The sequence below is a fragment of the Alternaria metachromatica genome (assembly GCF_023757995.1).
Source record: "Alternaria metachromatica strain BMP 0045 chromosome Unknown scaffold_23, whole genome shotgun sequence".
Lineage (NCBI taxonomy): Eukaryota > Fungi > Ascomycota > Dothideomycetes > Pleosporales > Pleosporaceae > Alternaria > Alternaria metachromatica.
The window spans coordinates 262,088-279,979 of record NW_026055514.1 but is presented as its reverse complement, the minus strand read 5'-3'; the positions used below and the strand labels follow the sequence as shown (position 1 = coordinate 279,979).

General features: G+C 54.2%; 6 protein-coding genes across 6 annotated transcripts; 3 read left to right on the top strand and 3 right to left on the bottom strand.

The window, feature by feature from the left end:
- Positions 1 to 859: 859 nt before the first annotated feature.
- J4E83_008294 (uncharacterized protein) lies at positions 860 to 3,211 on the top strand (the record flags this gene model as incomplete). Its single annotated transcript, XM_049335191.1, has 2 exons — positions 860 to 1,241; positions 1,365 to 3,211. The coding sequence occupies 2 exons, from the start codon at positions 860 to 862 to the stop codon at positions 3,209 to 3,211; spliced, it is 2,229 nt and encodes a 742-aa protein (XP_049185730.1).
- A 319-nt stretch (positions 3,212 to 3,530) lies between these two features.
- J4E83_008293 (uncharacterized protein) lies at positions 3,531 to 5,232 on the bottom strand (the record flags this gene model as incomplete). Its single annotated transcript, XM_049335190.1, has 2 exons — positions 3,531 to 4,727; positions 4,786 to 5,232. 2 exons carry the CDS (start codon positions 5,230 to 5,232, stop codon positions 3,531 to 3,533), a joined length of 1,644 nt encoding a protein of 547 aa, XP_049185729.1.
- A 1,313-nt stretch (positions 5,233 to 6,545) lies between these two features.
- Positions 6,546 to 8,066, bottom strand: J4E83_008292 (uncharacterized protein; the record flags this gene model as incomplete). Its single annotated transcript, XM_049335189.1, has 3 exons — positions 6,546 to 6,661; positions 6,713 to 7,979; positions 8,037 to 8,066. The coding sequence occupies 3 exons, from the start codon at positions 8,064 to 8,066 to the stop codon at positions 6,546 to 6,548; spliced, it is 1,413 nt and encodes a 470-aa protein (XP_049185728.1).
- A 393-nt stretch (positions 8,067 to 8,459) lies between these two features.
- On the top strand, positions 8,460 to 12,449 carry J4E83_008291 (uncharacterized protein; the record flags this gene model as incomplete). The annotated part of the gene is made up of 1 exon (XM_049335188.1): positions 8,460 to 12,449. The coding sequence occupies one exon, from the start codon at positions 8,460 to 8,462 to the stop codon at positions 12,447 to 12,449; it is 3,990 nt and encodes a 1,329-aa protein (XP_049185727.1).
- A 1,629-nt stretch (positions 12,450 to 14,078) lies between these two features.
- On the bottom strand, positions 14,079 to 14,999 carry DHG2 (L-rhamnose-1-dehydrogenase; the record flags this gene model as incomplete). The annotated part of the gene is made up of 2 exons (XM_049335187.1): positions 14,079 to 14,541; positions 14,602 to 14,999. The coding sequence occupies 2 exons, from the start codon at positions 14,997 to 14,999 to the stop codon at positions 14,079 to 14,081; spliced, it is 861 nt and encodes a 286-aa protein (XP_049185726.1).
- A 337-nt stretch (positions 15,000 to 15,336) lies between these two features.
- J4E83_008289 (uncharacterized protein) lies at positions 15,337 to 17,579 on the top strand (the record flags this gene model as incomplete). The annotated part of the gene is made up of 2 exons (XM_049335186.1): positions 15,337 to 15,519; positions 15,657 to 17,579. 2 exons carry the CDS (start codon positions 15,337 to 15,339, stop codon positions 17,577 to 17,579), a joined length of 2,106 nt encoding a protein of 701 aa, XP_049185725.1.
- Between the last annotated feature and the right edge of the window lie 313 nt (positions 17,580 to 17,892).

Below are 17,892 nucleotides of genomic sequence, written 5' to 3'. Positions count from 1 at the left end.
TCTGAAAGCAGGCTGAACAACGTCGGTGTGGCAATACGGCTCTGCTGATGCCGGATAGCTTGGATTTGAAGACATTCTCATGGCTGCTGTCAGGTGAGAATCTAGATGTCACTTCTGCTAAATGCAGCACTTGGCCGAGCAATGGCTCAGCTCGTGTTTGACCATGAATTCTCCTGGTAGGCTAGCAGCTCGAAAAAAGCATTGCGTTGACGAATGATTGAACAAATGGGCTGAAGCACGTTGACCCGGATCTGCGGGCGCGAGGGTCGTGTTCACGGGAGAAGCACCGAACGAGCGGCACCTAGGCATTCGTCGCGATCCATTCGTTACCAAGGTTCGGCGGGCGCAGGATAGATGTCAGCATGCACCAGCTTGGATGATATCGCCATGCGCAGTGCCCGATGATCTGTGCTGCAGGTCTTCGAACGAGGGGCGAGACAAGGCGGCGATAGGTCGCCGAATACTTATCTTTCTGCAAATGATAATCGGAGCCTCGGCGCAGTGCAACGAGAGATCCTTGTGCTTTGGAAGCTGGGCGTCCCCACAAGAGCGGGAGAGGTTCACTGTCCGTAGGATTAGTAGTGGCGCCTCCACTTTTTGGTTTGGTTCAGAGCTGACCTTCCACCTTAGGCCGTCGAATGGTCTGGAAGCCGCATGCAAATGTCAGCTGCTGCGACTGGCTTCGTGGGCCAGCATTTTCACTAGTAGCGACTGCTTAAGGGGTTTCAATTGACGTATACCTGGTCAGTGTGCCATCTCCCTAACACTGTCCTGCCGCCCCGCGGAACAACGGGGACGAACCTCAGCACCCCGCACCGTCGTCATATCCATCACGCATTTTCAACCACTCCACGACGCCATGGTCTCTGTTTGCGCGACATGTAAAGGTCTCCAGAAGCACCTCCATGGATCGGACAGCGTACAAGAGAACGGGCCAGATTCGCTCGTTTGGGTCGACACGACGCTGCCAAATCTGAGGTCGAGATCAAGTTCCTGCCGCGCGTGCGCGCTCCTCCTCAATGGCGTCCTCCTACACCACGACCGGTTCCCAAACATCAACGAAGACAATGTGAGAGTGAAGGCAGAAACATTCAGGCCAAAGAATGGAAAAGTTCCCCAAGAACATCTTTCCGTCGAGCTCCGATGGAAAGACAACGACGACCATGACGATTGCCACGAGGACGAACATGAACATGCGGCAGGCCATGCAGATCTGAAACTTGAGTTCTTCACCGATGGAGGTATGCCAAATTTCCTTCCGACGTGCTTCAGTTGATGTAATGATGGTCGCGGTCGTGGAACGGTCACCTACTGCCTGCTAGCTCATTTGCTCTGCAGGAACGCGTGGACTGACAACACCGCAGACGGCCAGTCTCCTTTCTCCGCCATTGGGCGCGGAAAACATGTGACAGAAAATCCACTACAGAGTACTGGCTTAGCAACAGCGCGAGGCTTGATTAAGAATTGCCTAGAGAACCATGTTACATGCAGTCGCCGAGGCAAACCGACCACACTACCCAAGCGCGTTCTAGATTTACTGTCGCGCGACGACTCCAAGAGCATGCGCTTGCACGAAAGTGAATACATCCAAGACGAGCGGAGATACGAACACGGCGAGTACATCGCCCTGAGCCATGTCTGGGGACTGGCCAAAGGTATCCCGAAAACGACTTTGGCGAACCTGCAATCACACAAGAAGAGCATTCCATGGTCAACATTGCCAAGAGCATACCAAGAGGCCGTCTTCCTCACCCGAGCGCTTGGTTTCCGCTGGCTGTTTATCGATAGTCTGTGTCTGATACAAGATGACGTCCAAGAGAAGCTGGAAGACTCGCTCAAGATGGATGAGATCTTCGGCAACGCCTTCCTGACGATTGCGGCGACCTCCGCATCCGACAGCAGTACCCAACCCCTCTTTCCTCCCAAAACCCAGCCGTTCAAAATCCAAGCAACGGACAACAAAGGCTCGCTACATAAGATCAACGTGCGGGAGCAGCCGACTCATTACAGTTTCAAGGCACCTTTTGACGGAAATGCTCACATGAACGAGTGGGAGCTACCCTTCAACATGTCCGAAGAAGCAAATCTATACACGCCCCTCTTGATTCGCGCATGGCCGTACGCCGAACGCCTACTTTCGCCGAGAGTGCTGCACTTCACCAAGAGCGAGATGATTCTAGAATGCCGAGAAGGCTACCAATGCGAATGCGGGCGTATCGACGACAATACATATGACACGCGGCCATGCGACCAGGTCAAGCAAGAGTTTGGCAGAGTCCTCTACGAAACAGCAAACAGGCCACAACAAGCCAACACCAACGGAAATATGGGCCACACCCGCATGGACAGCATGACAAACCAACTGGCCTCTACGAACCTCACGAACGGCGCCCAACAAGAGCTGTTACGCAGACGCGAAGAGACACTACAACTATGGTCCTACATCATAACCGAATACACCGCACGCCACCTCACCTACGACAGCGACCGCCTGATAGCAATAGCAAGCATCGCCAAAGCCCTTTCTCCGACCCTCCAATCCGGCTACATAGCCGGCCAATGGACCTTCAGCACCCTCGGCCTCCTCTGGTATCCCAACGACAGCTCACGCTGCCGGCGCCCCAAACTAGCCCAAGGACAAAACGTGCCAAGTTGGTCGTGGGCCTCCGTCGAAGGCTCTCCCATCTTCTTCGACAATACAAGCGCCATGGATCTCGCGTGCCGCGCTTCCTTCGGTCCAAAAGGCAAGCGTGCGAGTGCCTGGTCACCCATCATGGGCGAGCCCCTCGAACTCTCAGGTGCCATGGCCGCAGAAGTCGTGTTCCACTCGTCTCCGCCTTCTTCAGCTGCATCGCCAGACGCACCACCCTCGTATAATCTAGCTAAAAACGGCATGACTGTTGACTTCACTCCCGACGTCGTTCCTCCTCGTGGCGAAGACGCGCTGCAAGACGGCGAAACCCTCGTTTGCGTCCTCGTCAGCATGACATTCCGTTCTTCCATAGTAGGCATCGTGCTCAAGTCTTCGTCTTCGGCGGGGAATAACACGTATCGTCGTGTCGGCAGATTGGAATGCTATGAGTGTACGCCTGAGGGGACGGAACAGGAGATGAGTGAGGATGCGGAGGCGCTGTTTGAACATTGGTTCCCTGAGATTCAGGATATGACGCAGTTAGATAATTATCCGCAGAGGACTTTTACTGTTGTTTGAAGTACGTGGGTGTTGTTGGGAGGAGGATGGAACTCGTCATGTGGAGTGGGTGGAGGTGGCTGGGCTTTCGTTCGTGCTTTGTATATTCGATACCCCCTTTGCTACTAGCATCTTGCGGTAGTACTTTCGTTGTTGGTTTTTAGTCGTGGTCGGGACGCGGGACAAGGTTGGTAGCTGGTGTTTCTACAGTTGCATATATTAGGTATCGAAGAAACACATTCCAATTGATTTCGGATGAACATGAACGCGTGCAGACATCTCGAATTATATCGAAACCTCAGTTCACGGGGTACAATCCAAAAACACTTAGCTAAACACCTCAATCCACCTTGACCAAATCCACCCTCCAACCAAGTAACTCCACACTCCCAACCTTCCCGCTCTCGGCATCCACATGAAACACAAACGTATCAAGCGGCTCCCCCACATACCTCGCCCAATCCCCATTATTCCAACTCATACACTCCAGCCCCGCCCACAGTTTCTTCGCCGGGCTGATTTGATCAGGCAGCATCCTCCAATTCTCGCTCTGCGTACCCAGAGAATCTGGGTCAGTTGGGTACAACCTCGCGCTAAAGTTGTCCAATGGGACATTCTGCTTCATGGCCAAAGCAGCGATAACATCAACGCCATTGACGCTCAGCGCTTCGATAGCCAGGCCCGGACCTGCCGTCGAAGACAAGACCAGGGTGTCGTTTGAAGACGCAGTCTCAAGCACATACCTTCCTGCGTACTTCCCCTCCGCCTGCTGACGTGCTAGCTCATCTGCCCACGGCACCAACGCACTCACAACCGTATCCAGCAGCTCGACACTCGAATAACTCGTCTCGCCCCCTGCCGCATTAATCGTAATACTGATATCGTATTCCGGGATCAACACAAGATAACTCCCATACCCCGGTACGCCACCCGATTTCATATACACATCGACCGCGCGCGGAAACTCGAGCGGAAGGTCGTCGATACGGAAGATTTCCCATGCTACACCGACGTATTGGTGGAGAGAGCGGAGGAAGGTGGTGGGCTGCATCCAGGATCTGAGTTCGACTTTGCTGAGTAGCTCCCCGTTCTTGAGCGCGTGGAGCAGGGTGAGCAGGTCGTTGGGTGTGGACCACAAACCGCCTGTTGGGTTCAGGTTGCCGAAGGGGGCTACGAACCATGAGGCATCTTCAGGGCGGCGGGGTAGGATGGCGGCTCCGTCGTCTGAGGGGACGGAGAAGGAAGAGTTTGTCATGCCGACGGGGTCGAGGATGAGTTTTTGGATCACGTCTTCGTAGGTGGTGTTGTGGGCTGCTGAGAGGGCTTTACCGAGGAGGATGTACCCGATGTTGCTGTACATGGCGCGGGAGGAAGGGGAGTGTGGGGCGTAGACTGGGCTGTTGAACTCGTCGAGGAGTTCCTGGGGCGTGCACGTTCGGCCGCCGGGGATGGGGTCGCAGCCCGGGAGGGTGTTGTTGAGTGGTGGGAGCCCGAGAGCGGTTGCATTTTGGCCGAATGCTATGTCTGTTGTGTAGCCCTGGGGTGATGTGTTAGTTCAGTGTGTGGATGGGGGACTGGAGGAGTGGAGGACGTACGAAGCGACCGAGACCGGAAGTGTGATCGGTTAGGGACTTGATCGTTACATCTCCGTAGTATTCTTCGTTCAGACCAGGAATGAACTTTGTAATCGGATCATCCAAACCGATCTTGTCTTTACTCAACTCCAGAGCAAGTGCCGTGATCAGCTTGGTTGCACTAGCTATGCGGAGCTTGGTGTCGAATAGCGACTGATTGACTTCACGGCCAGGGGCTGTATGCTCATACTGGAAGACCGTGGTGTTGCCGATAGAAGCCTGGATCGCAAATGAAGTGTTTTGTATGAAACTGAAGTTTTGTAATACAGCATCCGGTATGCTGAAGTTGGAGGTATTGGCAGCGAGTGATGGTGGTGGAAGAATTGCACCTGGTGGTGGGCATAGGGAGAGCGCGGTGGGGGCTAGCAGGGAGAATACTGCGGCTACTGGAAGTAGTATTTTTGACATGGCTGGTATATGACGGGATTAGTGAAAAGGTGATGGTCTTGTTGTAAAAGCGAGCTCTTCGTGAGCATAGAGATGGAGTGGTGCATCTTGGAAGGTTGGTAATGCCCTTTCTTATACGGAAAGATGAGGCCTCCCAGAAAGACGGTGACACTAGTACATGCACCGCCTACTCCATAGCTTTGATGCTTCTTTTGTCTGACTGACGACTCCAGCATGGATCTGCGCAACATTCAACGAGTTTTTACGCCCGGTGGAGATTGTTTGTTCCTACGGAACGCCTCATGGGAGTTACTCCATTAGATAGCCTAGCTGAATGACGTTGAAGTCATCTCGATCATAGTCATAGACATTTGACCCTTACCAGCACCGCAAGACTAATGCTGTACACAGCAGCTCGCCTATCTTGAAAGACGTACCTGGTAGTCGAAAGATGGGGTAGGGCTGTTTACGGGGCTGCGCCTCACACCAACTTTGCTGCTTCTAGCGCCCGCGCTTTGTGGTCTGATTGGCTGACTCGTACATTCTGAGGCATGTTTAGACGAACAGCCTGTACGAACGAATCAGAGGAATGACGACTGCTGAGCCGCAGCACATCGTAGTAGCTCCTTCGGAGAGTTCCATCAGTGCTGAATGCCTGACGTGTGGCTAACTTGGTGCGAAAATAGATGATCCACGTTCTTCGTAGGATATGCTGGTCGCCCAACTTCTGCGGTGTAACTTTCAGATCATCGTGTTCGGTCCTGACGTTAGCGGTGAGCTTTTGAAGGTGGTCACTTCAGGGCTCTTCGTGGAGAATGATGACTCGACTGTCGCGAAGGCAGCATCGCTCGTTGTATACGACCAATTGATCGCCAAGTTGGTGGCGCAAACGGTGATGCCAGATGTTACACAACGACCTTGTCGTGTGTGGATCGTGGATGATGAGTGCGGTCAAGGCGAAACGCCTCGAATTCGGGAGCTTTATGCTGAAGATGAAGAGGAGCATATGCTCGGGAAAATCTGGTACCATTATCAATCCAGCCTCGTGATGCAAATCAATCGTGGAGCGATCAGATACGCATCTCTGGTAGTTGCAATCTGCAATCCCCGCTACAGAGAAGTGGTATCATTGCTCAGCCCGAATCTATCTATGGCCCTGGGAATCATATGCTGATCGTAAGGAAAACCGACCAAAGGCCCCTGAATAGCCACAAATGCAACGCCGTTGATATGCCTGACACCTTGAAGCCCAGAAAGAATAGAGAAGAGAGATTCATAAGAAACGCCGTGTAAAGGTCGCAAGGATAGTAGCCGACAACAACCAAATGCTGGTTTTAGCTGGAGCCCGTACTGCTGTGCATTGGCATGGATGGTGTGTGCATCATGCCGCTTCCACTTGGCATACTGGTAGGACCTTGTTGTTTCTTCTTCTCTTTCTTCGCCCAGCGCACTGTCGCAATTAGCATATTATACCTCCTTGCTTCTGGAGTTGACGACTTACATCCGCATGCATTGCACAGCGTCTTCGGCCCATTTGGACCCTTCCGCCATTCGGGCGAATCCAATGTGCCGCAGTCTGTGCAAACGTATTCGTCGGCGATTTTGAGCTTCTTCTTCTTGTCAGAAGAATTTCGGCCATCGCGGTCTAGCGATATTTGTATGCCTGCATCGCCACGGATGAGGTTCGGGCTGGCGTCACCGGTACTTATACCCTGTGAGCGCTCGCCGTCCCTGTACCGGAGGCCGGTCAACATCTCGATTGTTTCTAGATGATTTGCGCCCTCATACCGCATCATCTTATCGTTGATACTATCGGGCTTGCTTGCGGCGAGGGCCTCGTCGAGGTTCTGGCGGGTGAGGGCGGTGTTGGAGATGACTGGCTTGGCTGGCGGCGGCATTTGCGCATAGGACGCGGCATCTGCCTGGCTCATGTTCTGCGTGACATGCGATTCGGAAGGAGTCACCGAGGTGGTGGCGCCTTCCGTCTTCTTTGCCCAGTCGTCCTGCTCGTCCTGCTCCTCCCGCTTGAGCTCGGCTATGCGCTTCATGAGGCGCTCGTTCTCTATCTTGTGTTCGAGGAAGGAGTCGAGGAGGGCGGCGTTCTTGGTCGGGTAGGGGCGCGCCATCATGAAGAAGCCGCGGCAGTTGATCGAGTTGGGCGGCGCAAACGAGTTCTGGTCGCTGCTGAGATGCGGGTGGCCGTGCGACTCGAAGATGATCCATGTGTCGTCGGTCTTGCGGAAGCGGTAGAAGAAGCGGAGCGGGTTTCCGGACGCAATCGACTCGTTGAACTCTTTCACGAAGATGCCAATGTCGTCGGGGTGGATGAACTCGTTGATGAAGCGGCCCATGACATGCGTAGGGTCCCAGCCCGTGAGCGCCTTGCATGAGGGGGAGACATAGAGGACCCTGCCGTCGGGAGTCAGTATGTGCAGCAGGTCGCGCAGCTCTTCCAGCACGCGCTGCGACCAGTTCCGCCGCTTGGTGAACTCGGTCAGGGTGCTGCCAGAGGGGTTCATGTTGGGGGCGCCGAAGCCCGTCGGTAGAGGCCCAGCGCCTGCGCCTGTCATCTGCATGTCGCCCATGGTGCTGCTGGCTGGTAGACTCGCGGCCTGCATCTGTGGATCCGCAAAGGAGAATCCGCCGTTCTGGCCGCCCTCGGCTCCGTCCAGCGACCCCATATCCAGATCCATCGACTGCATGCCATCGTCCATGGGCAGCCCGTTAAACTCCTGCGTCTGGGGGTGCATAGGCATTCCGGCCATCATCTACAATCATGAGACAGGTGTTCAGATTTACTAAGGATGCAGGGCCAGTCAGCGTACCTCAGCACCGCCATTTTGATATTGCGCCATGGCGTCTCAAATGCACGATGCTGCATATGATGTCGTGCAATAAAGCCGCGGGTGATAGGCGCGGGCAGCTTCCCCGAGGACGTGATGGGATTTCTATGTTTTGTGCATGCCCATCCGCACTTTAGCATGACGACAACAGTGTTGCGCTTGTGAGCCCAGCCCGCACGGCCCTCTTGTGCACGTGACACCGCGCCGCTAGTCAACGCGTCCAGGCTACCGCGCCTGTTTGACAGGCAGCAAACAACACGCTACTATATCAACCCAGCTGCGGGGTGCAATTCCAACATCCGCCCGCTCAATTGTACGACAACGGATAGCTGATCCCCCATCACCAGAAGCGCAGCCTCACAGACACCAGGAAAAGAGGCAGCGCCGGCAGCGCGAACCGCCATCATGTCGAAAGTCGATCGCCTAATGATCCAGGGCGTTCGCTCTTTCGGTCCAGAAAAAGGAGAGGTCATTCAGTTCACTGCACCCCTCACACTTATCGTCGGCTGGAACGGCTCTGGAAAGACAACCATTATCGAGTCTCTCAAGTATGCGACTACCGGCGAGCTTCCGTCAAGCAGCAAGACTGGAGGCGCTTTCATCCACGACCCATCGCTCCGAAATGAGAAGGATGGTGTGGCGCAGGTCAAGCTATCTTTCCGCTCAACTTCTGGGGTACGCATGGTCGCCACCCGTAGTATGCAAATCACCGTCAAAAAGACCACGAGGAGCCAGAAGACCCTAGAAGGCTCATTGCTCATGATTAAAGACGGCGAAAAGCATTCCATCTCAACCCGTGTCGCCGAGCTTGATCAGATCATCCCTCAGTATCTCGGTGTATCCAAAGCCATCCTGGAAAACGTCATCTTCTGCCATCAAGAGGATAGTTTGTGGCCCCTGAGCGATGCGACTACCCTCAAAAAGAAGTTTGATGAGATTTTCGAAGCTTTGAAATACACCAAAGCCATCGACAACATCAAGAAGATCCGGAAGGACCGAAACGTCGAACTGGGCCAGCTCAAGATCATCGAGGCCAACGCCAAAGAAGACAAGACGCGCGCAGCGGACAGCGAGAGGCGGCAAGCTAAACTGTTTGACGAGATCGAGACGCTGCGAGAGGACTACAACGACGTCGATAAGAAATGGACTGAGGCGAAGCAGGAGTATGAAGACGCCTACAACCACCAGGCGCGCTTCGTACAGATCGTGGAACAGCTGAAGTCCAAGCGCCAGACGCTAGACATCAACAGGGAAAATGTTGCAGAGCTTCAAGACAGCATCAAGGAGCTGGCTGAGTCGGACGAGGAACTCCAAGACATGCTAGATCAGTACGAAGAGCGCGTCGCGACATACTCCACTCAGGCCAAAGAGTTTCGGAATCAATATCTTGAGCTCAAGAACAACCTCGAAGACAATAGGGACGCTCTTGGAGCGAAGCAAAGCGAGATCGGCAAATACGAGGCGCAGAAGGAGCAGTATGAGCGTCAGGTCCAACATCGCGAGAATTCTATCAAGGAAGCCGCTAAGCGACATGCTGTGCGAGGGTTTGATTACGACATCACCGAGAAGCAGGTGGAAGAGTTCCAGCAGATCCTCAATAAGATGTCTCGCGATCAGAACAAGGTTCTGGGTCGAACTCGGGAGGAGACACAACGCGACCTACGTGAAGCCCAGGATAATCTCAATCAGCTAAAAACACGCAAATCGGGACTTAGTCAGAGCAAGGACTCCGCCCGGAGTCAGATCACGAACAACGACAAACGCATCTCCGATCTCCAGAGGACCATGAACAACATCAAGGCAGATGAGGGCAGCGAAGCCATACTTCAAGACAAGAAGCGAGATGTCGAAAAGCAGCTCCAAAACGCAATCACCGCGGTGAACTCGGAACGCTACGACGAACGCATATCCGAAGCGTCCAACAACGTACGAACACTCGAAGACCAGAAGGAGCGCTTGACGAATGAGTTTGGTGATGCTTCAAAGCAGGCTCGGGAGTCTGCAGCTATCGACGTCAAGCGAGAGGAGCTACAAACCCAGCAGCACAGCTTAGCGACCATGAAGAAGGTTCACAATGAGCGCCTTTCACAGCTGGTGGACTCTGACTGGGACCCCGCCACTTTAGAGACGACTTTCCAGCAGGTGCTGGCAGAGAGGGCAGGCAAGGTCAAGGAGGCTGGGTCTCGCCGCGAGATTGCGCTGACCAAGTTGGGCAAAGTCAACTACGAGATGTCAAGCTTGGAGTCGCAATTGAAGCAGAATCGTGCCGACCTCCAAAAGTACGAAAAGACCGTGAAAGAATCCATACAGAAGGACGACATCTCCGATTTTGACGAGACTCTGCAAGACCTGGAGTATGATTACGAGCTAAAATCTACAGACAAAGCCAAGTTCGAAGCACAGATGGAGTACATGAGCAAATGCCTGCAATACGCCGAAAAACACAATATGTGCCGTCTATGCAAGAGGACTCTTCACGATGATCACGATGAGGACTTTACAACTGCGGGCTTTGTCAGCGGACTCAAGAAAATTATTGCAAAGGCGAAGGAGGATGTGGAGGAAGACAATGTTGATGAAATCATGGCCAAGCTTGAGACTGCTCGCAAGGCCAAACCTAGCTATGAACTAGCGACTCGTCTGCGCGACACCGAACTTCCCGCACTCCAGACCAACCTCACCAAGCTGACTGCTGAGCGCGACGCTCTCAACAAACAGCTCGAAGACCAGGATGCTGTCATCCACGATCTGGAGGCTGCGAAGCAAGAAGTTGAGTCGTTGTCAAAGGAGGTACAGACCATTGTTGCCTACTATAGCAGAGCGCAGGAGCTTGAGGCGGAGATCAAAGAGTTGGCACGGAAGCAAAAGTCTGCAGGTCTCTCTCGGGGCATCGACGCGATTCAGACCGATCTGCAACGTGTGTCTGACGATAGCCGCAACGCTAGGGCAATGCTCGAGCAGCTTACGGCGGCCAGGGACAAGTCACGTAACCAGATCACAACTCTCGAGCTGAGCGTACGTGACATAAACGCGGACCTGAGCAGCGCACAGTCAAAGCTGAAGGAGAAGCGGGATCTCGCCGATCGAGTTGAAGACCTCAAGCAGGAGAATAACAAGCAACGTGAAGCCCTACGCAGCTTCGACCAGGACATCAGTAACATCGACCCCGAAATCGAGCAAGCGCAGTACAAGTACGACGACATCAACCGCCGTGGCAACGATCGCGTTCAACGCGCTCACGATGAAGCTGCTAGGCTATCCGACACTGTGCGCCAGCTCAACCAGGCGAACGAGGAAATCGATGCTTATATTAGCCGTGGTGGACCACAGCAGCTCGCACGCACTCATCGGGAGATTGAAAACCTCCAAGGCGAGGTCGCACGTATCGAAACTGACATGTCCGATTTGACTCGTAAGATCAAAAAGCTTGAAGACACGGTGCGCGACACGGAAACGAACAAGCGCTCGATCAGCGAAAACTTGCGCTATCGGAAAGCCAAGCGCTCTCTCGACAGCCTGGAAGTCGAGATCCGAAAGCTAGAAGAGCTCGGCGCTGAGCGCGACAAGGCACACTACGAGCAGCAAGCTGAGCACTGGGATCTTCGAGTACGAGATCTCAATCTCAGGAAGGCAACTCTGGAGCGCGACATGAAGAACAAGGATGACCAGCTTACGGATCTCATGACGGAGTATGAGAAAATCTACAAAAAGGCCGCGGAGCAATACCGCGAGGCTCACATCAAGGTTGAAACTACCAAAGCAGCCATCGATGACCTGGGGCGCTATGCAGGCGCTCTGGACAAGGCAATCATGAAGTACCACACGCTCAAGATGGAGGAGATCAACACCATTCTCGCTGAGCTGTGGCGCAACGCGTACCAAGGTACGGACGTGGACGCTATCCATATCGTATCCGATGGCGATGGCAAAGGTAATCGGACATACAACTACCGCGTTGTGATGGTAAAACAAGACACCGAGATGGACATGCGAGGCCGCTGTTCCGCAGGCCAAAAGGTCCTCGCTTCAATCGTCATCCGTCTCGCGCTCGCAGAATGTTTCGGCACGAACTGCGGTCTCATCGCGCTCGACGAACCCACTACCAACCTGGATCAGCAGAACATCAAGGGTCTCGCCGAGTCCTTGTCTCAGATCATCCAGAGCCGCAGGAAGCAAGCCAACTTCCAGCTGCTGGTCATCACGCACGACGAGCAGTTCCTCCGCGAGATGAACTGCGCGGACTACACGGACTCGTACTGGCGCGTTGGTAGAGACGTGAAGCAGGAGAGCTATATCGAGCGCCAGAACATTGCTGAGGTAACTGCACTTCAACCCCCCTTGATGCTCGCGCAGAGCAGGCACTCCCTCTTGAATAGGGTCGGTTTTGAAGAATGAACCGGACAGGTTCTAACATTTGACAGGTTTCTTGATCGAGGTATCCGTTCTTGACGCGATCTTTGATGGCGTTTGAAAGTACGGTAGATATTCGCATACTAGGGTGTTCACGGTTTTCGTACATTCGCATCTACATTTTGTGAGTGTTGATATGGGTATCATAGCGATGGAGTTGGCGTGATGGGTGTTGTTTTAGGAGGAACGGGTAGATTTATCGGGTATCGTGTATCGGGGACTGTCACACGTGTGGTCTCAATGTATTTACCCTCGCTGATCCGCATCGTATCAAGGTGGCAGATCTCAAGGACACTAACTCGGTCACAGTGCAATTCCGATGGCCCAGGAGGTCGTAACCGTTATTCTATTTCACTTCACAGCGTAACATGCACATTGTCGCCACAGCTTCATCTGCCCAACTTCTCCTTCCCTTCCAAATCCCGCGAACCCAATCGACCAAACCTTCACACCCTCCTTCTAATGGCCGATTTCGTAGTCCCTCCTTCAACCCCAATCCCAAAACCCAGACCCCTCAACATCAAAAAGATGCCCTCCATCGAAACCATCCTCTTCGACCTAAGACACCACAAGTCCTTCATCACGCCCCTAACCCCCCTCTCAGACCCATACATCCACTCCATGCACACATTCCAAACTTTCACCACCTCTCTCATCCAGTCTTTAGAAGCCAACAACTCCGCAGTCATCCAGCTGGCACAGAATGATACACTACAAGAGCTATACTCAGACTTTCCTTCTTTCTACGAGCAAGACACGTTCAGGGAGTGGGTGAAAGATGGGACGCTGAAACATCCTCAGCGCCAGACAGAGGCACAGTATCGGTATCTGCGCATTGTGGAACTCCAGGCACAGCAGGATCCAGCTATGGGGGTGGGAGAGATCGTGAAAAGTGCCATCACAGCAGGCCAAGAATGGCGCGAAACCGCATACACGCCAGCGAATCTGCTGCAAGACCCAGACACCTTACACTTCTTCACATGCGCCTCTCGCCGTCTCGAAACAGCGTCTATTCCCTCCTCCCCCACCACCTCCTCCTCCACCTGCCCAATCTGCACATCCCCCTACGACACCACCACACACATCCCCAAGTCCCTCCCTTGCACGCACATCTTCTGCACCCCCTGCCTGCACTCTTGGCTCCAAAAAATGCTCCCAGACATACACCTGCCCCCTCTGCCGGTCCTGCATCCCCTGCGGCCGCAATCCCTGCACCTACCACCCTATCCCCCAGGAAACCTCCTTACCGATGCCGTTGCCGGAGATCCTGGATACGGTGTTGGTTGATAGGATAGGTGGCATGGATGTACGGGGTGCACAGCTACATGGGATGGCGCCGGAGAGGTATTGGGTGTTGAGGGAGGAGACGAGGAGGGATAGGGTGGGGTTGAGGAAGGCGAGGGATGTGCTTGGCGAGGGTGTGCTTGGGGTGATGGGGGAGAATGAGGGGGTTAGGCGGTTTATGGAGGGGGTGGAGAGGGAGGCTGCGGGGAGGATTAGGGGGGATGTGCTATGTGCGGTGGCGGGGGTGAGAAGGATAGAGGTGGAGTTGACGTGGTGAAAGATGGATGATATGATGGACTTTGTTTTCATTTGGGTTTGAAAAAGACTGGTTTATTGGAGGTTTACAAACAACCCCCCATCAACCAACAACTGCGCGCCATTCACATAGCTACTCAAATCACTGCCGAGGAAGATCGCCGGACCAGCAAGGTCACTTGGCACACCCGTTCTTCCAAGCGGTATCCTGCCTTCCATGTACTTCCTCTTCTCCTCGTCTTCAAGATCCTTCTCGTTGAGCTGCGTCTTGATTGTACCTGGTAGCAGCGCATTGCACCGTATACCATGTGTTCCGAGTGCGCACGCGGAGGACTGGATGAGCGACAGGACACCTGCCTTTGTGGGCGTGTAGTGGCCCTGGTATGCGCCGCCGACGAGGGCGCTGATGGAGGATATGCCGATTATGGAGCCGCCCGGAGGGGATTGCGTGGACATTTGCTTTGCGCCGGCTTGGATGGTGTGGAATGCGCCGGTGAGGTTGGTGGTGAGGGTGTTGTTCCAGAGGTCGGGTGTTATCCTGGTAGACGGGTGTTAGTTTTGCACCCTTCAAGTGTTGTTGCTGAGCGCAGGTACGTACTCTAGAAACTCCTTGAACTCGCAGATACCAGCGTTGCTTACCACAACGTCCAATCGTCCCCATCGTTGTACTACGGCATCTACCAGCTTCTTGCCTGTCTCGGGGTTTCCTACGTCGCCGGGTACTTCTACTAGTCTCTTTTCTGTTTCTTCTTTGCTGGTTTGTAGGTTCGAGGCTGCTTCTTCGACGAGGGTTTGGTACTGCGAGGAGGACTTGTCATCGCCAAAGTGGTTCACAGCGACGTTTGCGCCGTGTTGGAGATATCCTAGGACGATGGCGCGGCCGATGCCAGTGACGCCGCCGGTGATCATCATGGACTTGCCAGACAGCAGCTGAGGGGTTTGCGCCGCTGTCGGCGTGGTGGGCGTCCACAGACTGTTCTTGCGGGCGTGCGACATGTTGCTCGTAGGTGTAGGATGTGGGGTATGATAGATGGGCTATCGCGGTATATGAGGGGCCCAGGGTGGTCTGCTTGGAGGTGTTGAGTCTCGTTCAAGACGGTGAGGAATAATTTGTCCGATACCACCGTCTACCCAAGAGAAAGCCATAATATACATGCCGCTATGCGCAATCTGGTTCGGTAGGTGCGATGTATGAGTGAGCCGTGTTCGGTCCACGTGTTCGGGGCATCATCAGCCGAGGCCGAAAGTCTTGGCGATTGCGTCGCGTTCGCCAGTCAAACCAGTTGCGCAGTTCTCGCAAGCCTCCACCAGATACTGCCATACGAGATCAAGGATGGTGTATTCTTGGGACGACAAAGAGGCGCTATGCTATCAGCTCTATGTCGAGGAGCGCAGGAGTCTGGAAGAGGTCATGTCGTACTTTGAGATACGAGGGTTCACCCCAAGGTATGCAAGCGCTGCGCGGGAGAGTACATATGGGTCGCCGTACTCGCTCACCGTCATTTCGCAACCTAGTGTTTGGCGAAGATATCTAGGACACTTAACGCTGACCTTGTTACTTCAGCAAGCGTGCCTTCCAGACACAATTCAAGGTGCGTCGCTATCGCACAACTTCCATCCTCCTCCGCGAATCCCCGACTGATCACGTCATAGCGATGGGAGTTCCCCTCGAAGCAGAACCCAGCGCACAAGAACACGGCCCTCGTCGCGCGACTCCAGCAGCTATGGGAACAGAACTATACGCAGAAAGACATGGTGGACACGCTACAGGCTGAGGGCTTTCAGATCAACGACCGCGAACTGCTGCGCTTACGCCTGAGGCTCAAGCTCTTGCTTCGAGAAAGCGTTTCTAGGTCGAAGAAGACAAAGGGCGATGGAGGGAGGATACAAAAGAAGCCGAAGAAGAAGCCTACCAAGGTTGTGCCTGGGAGAGGTTTGATCAACCAGCTTGGCAACGCGATATTGGCAGAGGAATCTACGAGCGACGATGGAAGCGAAGAAGAGCCCGCGACTGCTCAGGAACAAGGAGAGGAGGGTGGGGCATCTATGGAAGAAGCGCGGCCTATACTCCCCGAACCCGACATCACAGGCTTGAGCGAGGAGGAAGTGCTACGCAAGCAACTGCGCCAACAACAGCTTCAGACCGAGAGTGACGAGAAATGGCGGACACGCAAGCGAAGACGTCGAACACGCGGCTGGGCCGGACTACCAGCCGATGCTCCTGGCGAACCTCCTCGATTCCCTTCCGAAACCACCATCGACGAAGCCAAAGCATACCTCGGTCTGGATAACGATATGTACCGGCAGGTTCGAGAGAGCTTTCTCCAGATCTGCAAGGAGCAGGAAGTCACAAAGAAGACCATTGCCGGTCCGGAGAAGTGGGCGCAGATTGTACAACAACTCATTCGAGATGACGCGCACTTGACCCAAGTCTTCCAACAAGAGCCAGAGGTGCTACAGAACGTCGACGCGCTCTTCCGTCCGAAAGGTCAGAGAGCGCTGTCACTCGACGTTATCTGTCTGGACGTTACAAAGCGCTTACGAACGATGGATTCACGCATGACCCTCGCCGACGCAAAGAACCTCCTTGGTCTCAACCCCGAACAGACGCGACACGTCCGAAGCGCCTTTGCTGACAAGCTGAAAGCAGCTCAATTTTCGAACAAGCATGAAGCTGGTGAGGAACGCTGGACGGGTTTGAAGCAAGCGTGGGTCAACGAGTCCGAGTTCCTGGTGAAGGCGCTCGCACAAGGGGAAGACGATCCAGAGTACGCAAGGAAGTTACGGGCTCTGGAAGTGTTGGCCCGAGATGTGATGAAGAGGCAACAGCAGGAAAAGACCTCCAAAGACCCCAGCAAGAAAAAACAGGTTCATCAAGGCCCGGGACCAGGACCTGCACCGCCTGTCGTCGCTGCACACACGACGAGCACGGGAAATAAGGGGAGACAACACAATAGTGCTGGTCCTAAGGCAAGGACACAGACTACATATACGGCCGCACCATCTCTATCCACAGCTTCAGACCTACAAATCGACCCATCTCTCCTTCTAGCCGCCAGCGACGCCGCAGTCCTACCCATCCCCTCCTATCCCCCTCAACACCACTACCAGTCCACCCACTACCAACCAGCATCCCAACACCAGTACCACCCTCAACATCAACATCCCGAACCACACACCCCCTACCAACAACCCTACTACCCCGCCACCCCAACATCTCCCATCCCCACGCCCCTCCCCATCTACTTCCGCCTCCACGCCCACTCCTCAACCCCCTACCCCACGCGCTCCGTCTGGCTCTCCATCATGCAAACCCCCTCCGTCAACGCACTCCGCGACTTAGCGATGCGTGAACACCCTGGTACCGTTGTGCATAAGCTGCAGGGGTTGGTTGTGCATAGAGGGGGGAGGGCGGACAGTGAGGTTGTGGTTGAGGTAAGCGATGATGAGGAGTTGGGTGCGTATTTGGGGCTTGTTAGGAGGGGGGGAGGGGAGGAAGGGGCGGGTGCGCAGGAGAAGGCGACGTTCGTTGTGCTGTTGGGGATGGGTGGGGAGGGGGAGGGCGGGTTTGCGTAGGCTGGTGGGTATGATGGATAGACGCGATGGGTTATGCTGGTTATCACAATCTCGTCATGCCATCTCTAGATCGACACAGAAAAGCTGAGTCCTCATCTCGATCCATTCATGAAGCATACAAGCCTCAACAGTCACAAATCCTCACATTGTCATTCAACGTCAAGTATAAATCTATCTGGGATGCCCGTCAAGTGACAAAGACAAACAAAACACTCCCCTTACATACACCATCACATCAGCTCCCCTATCTACAACACCACCCTATAAGCCTCCTCCCCCGCCCTCCTCCAAACCCTCTCCCTCTCCCCCTCTC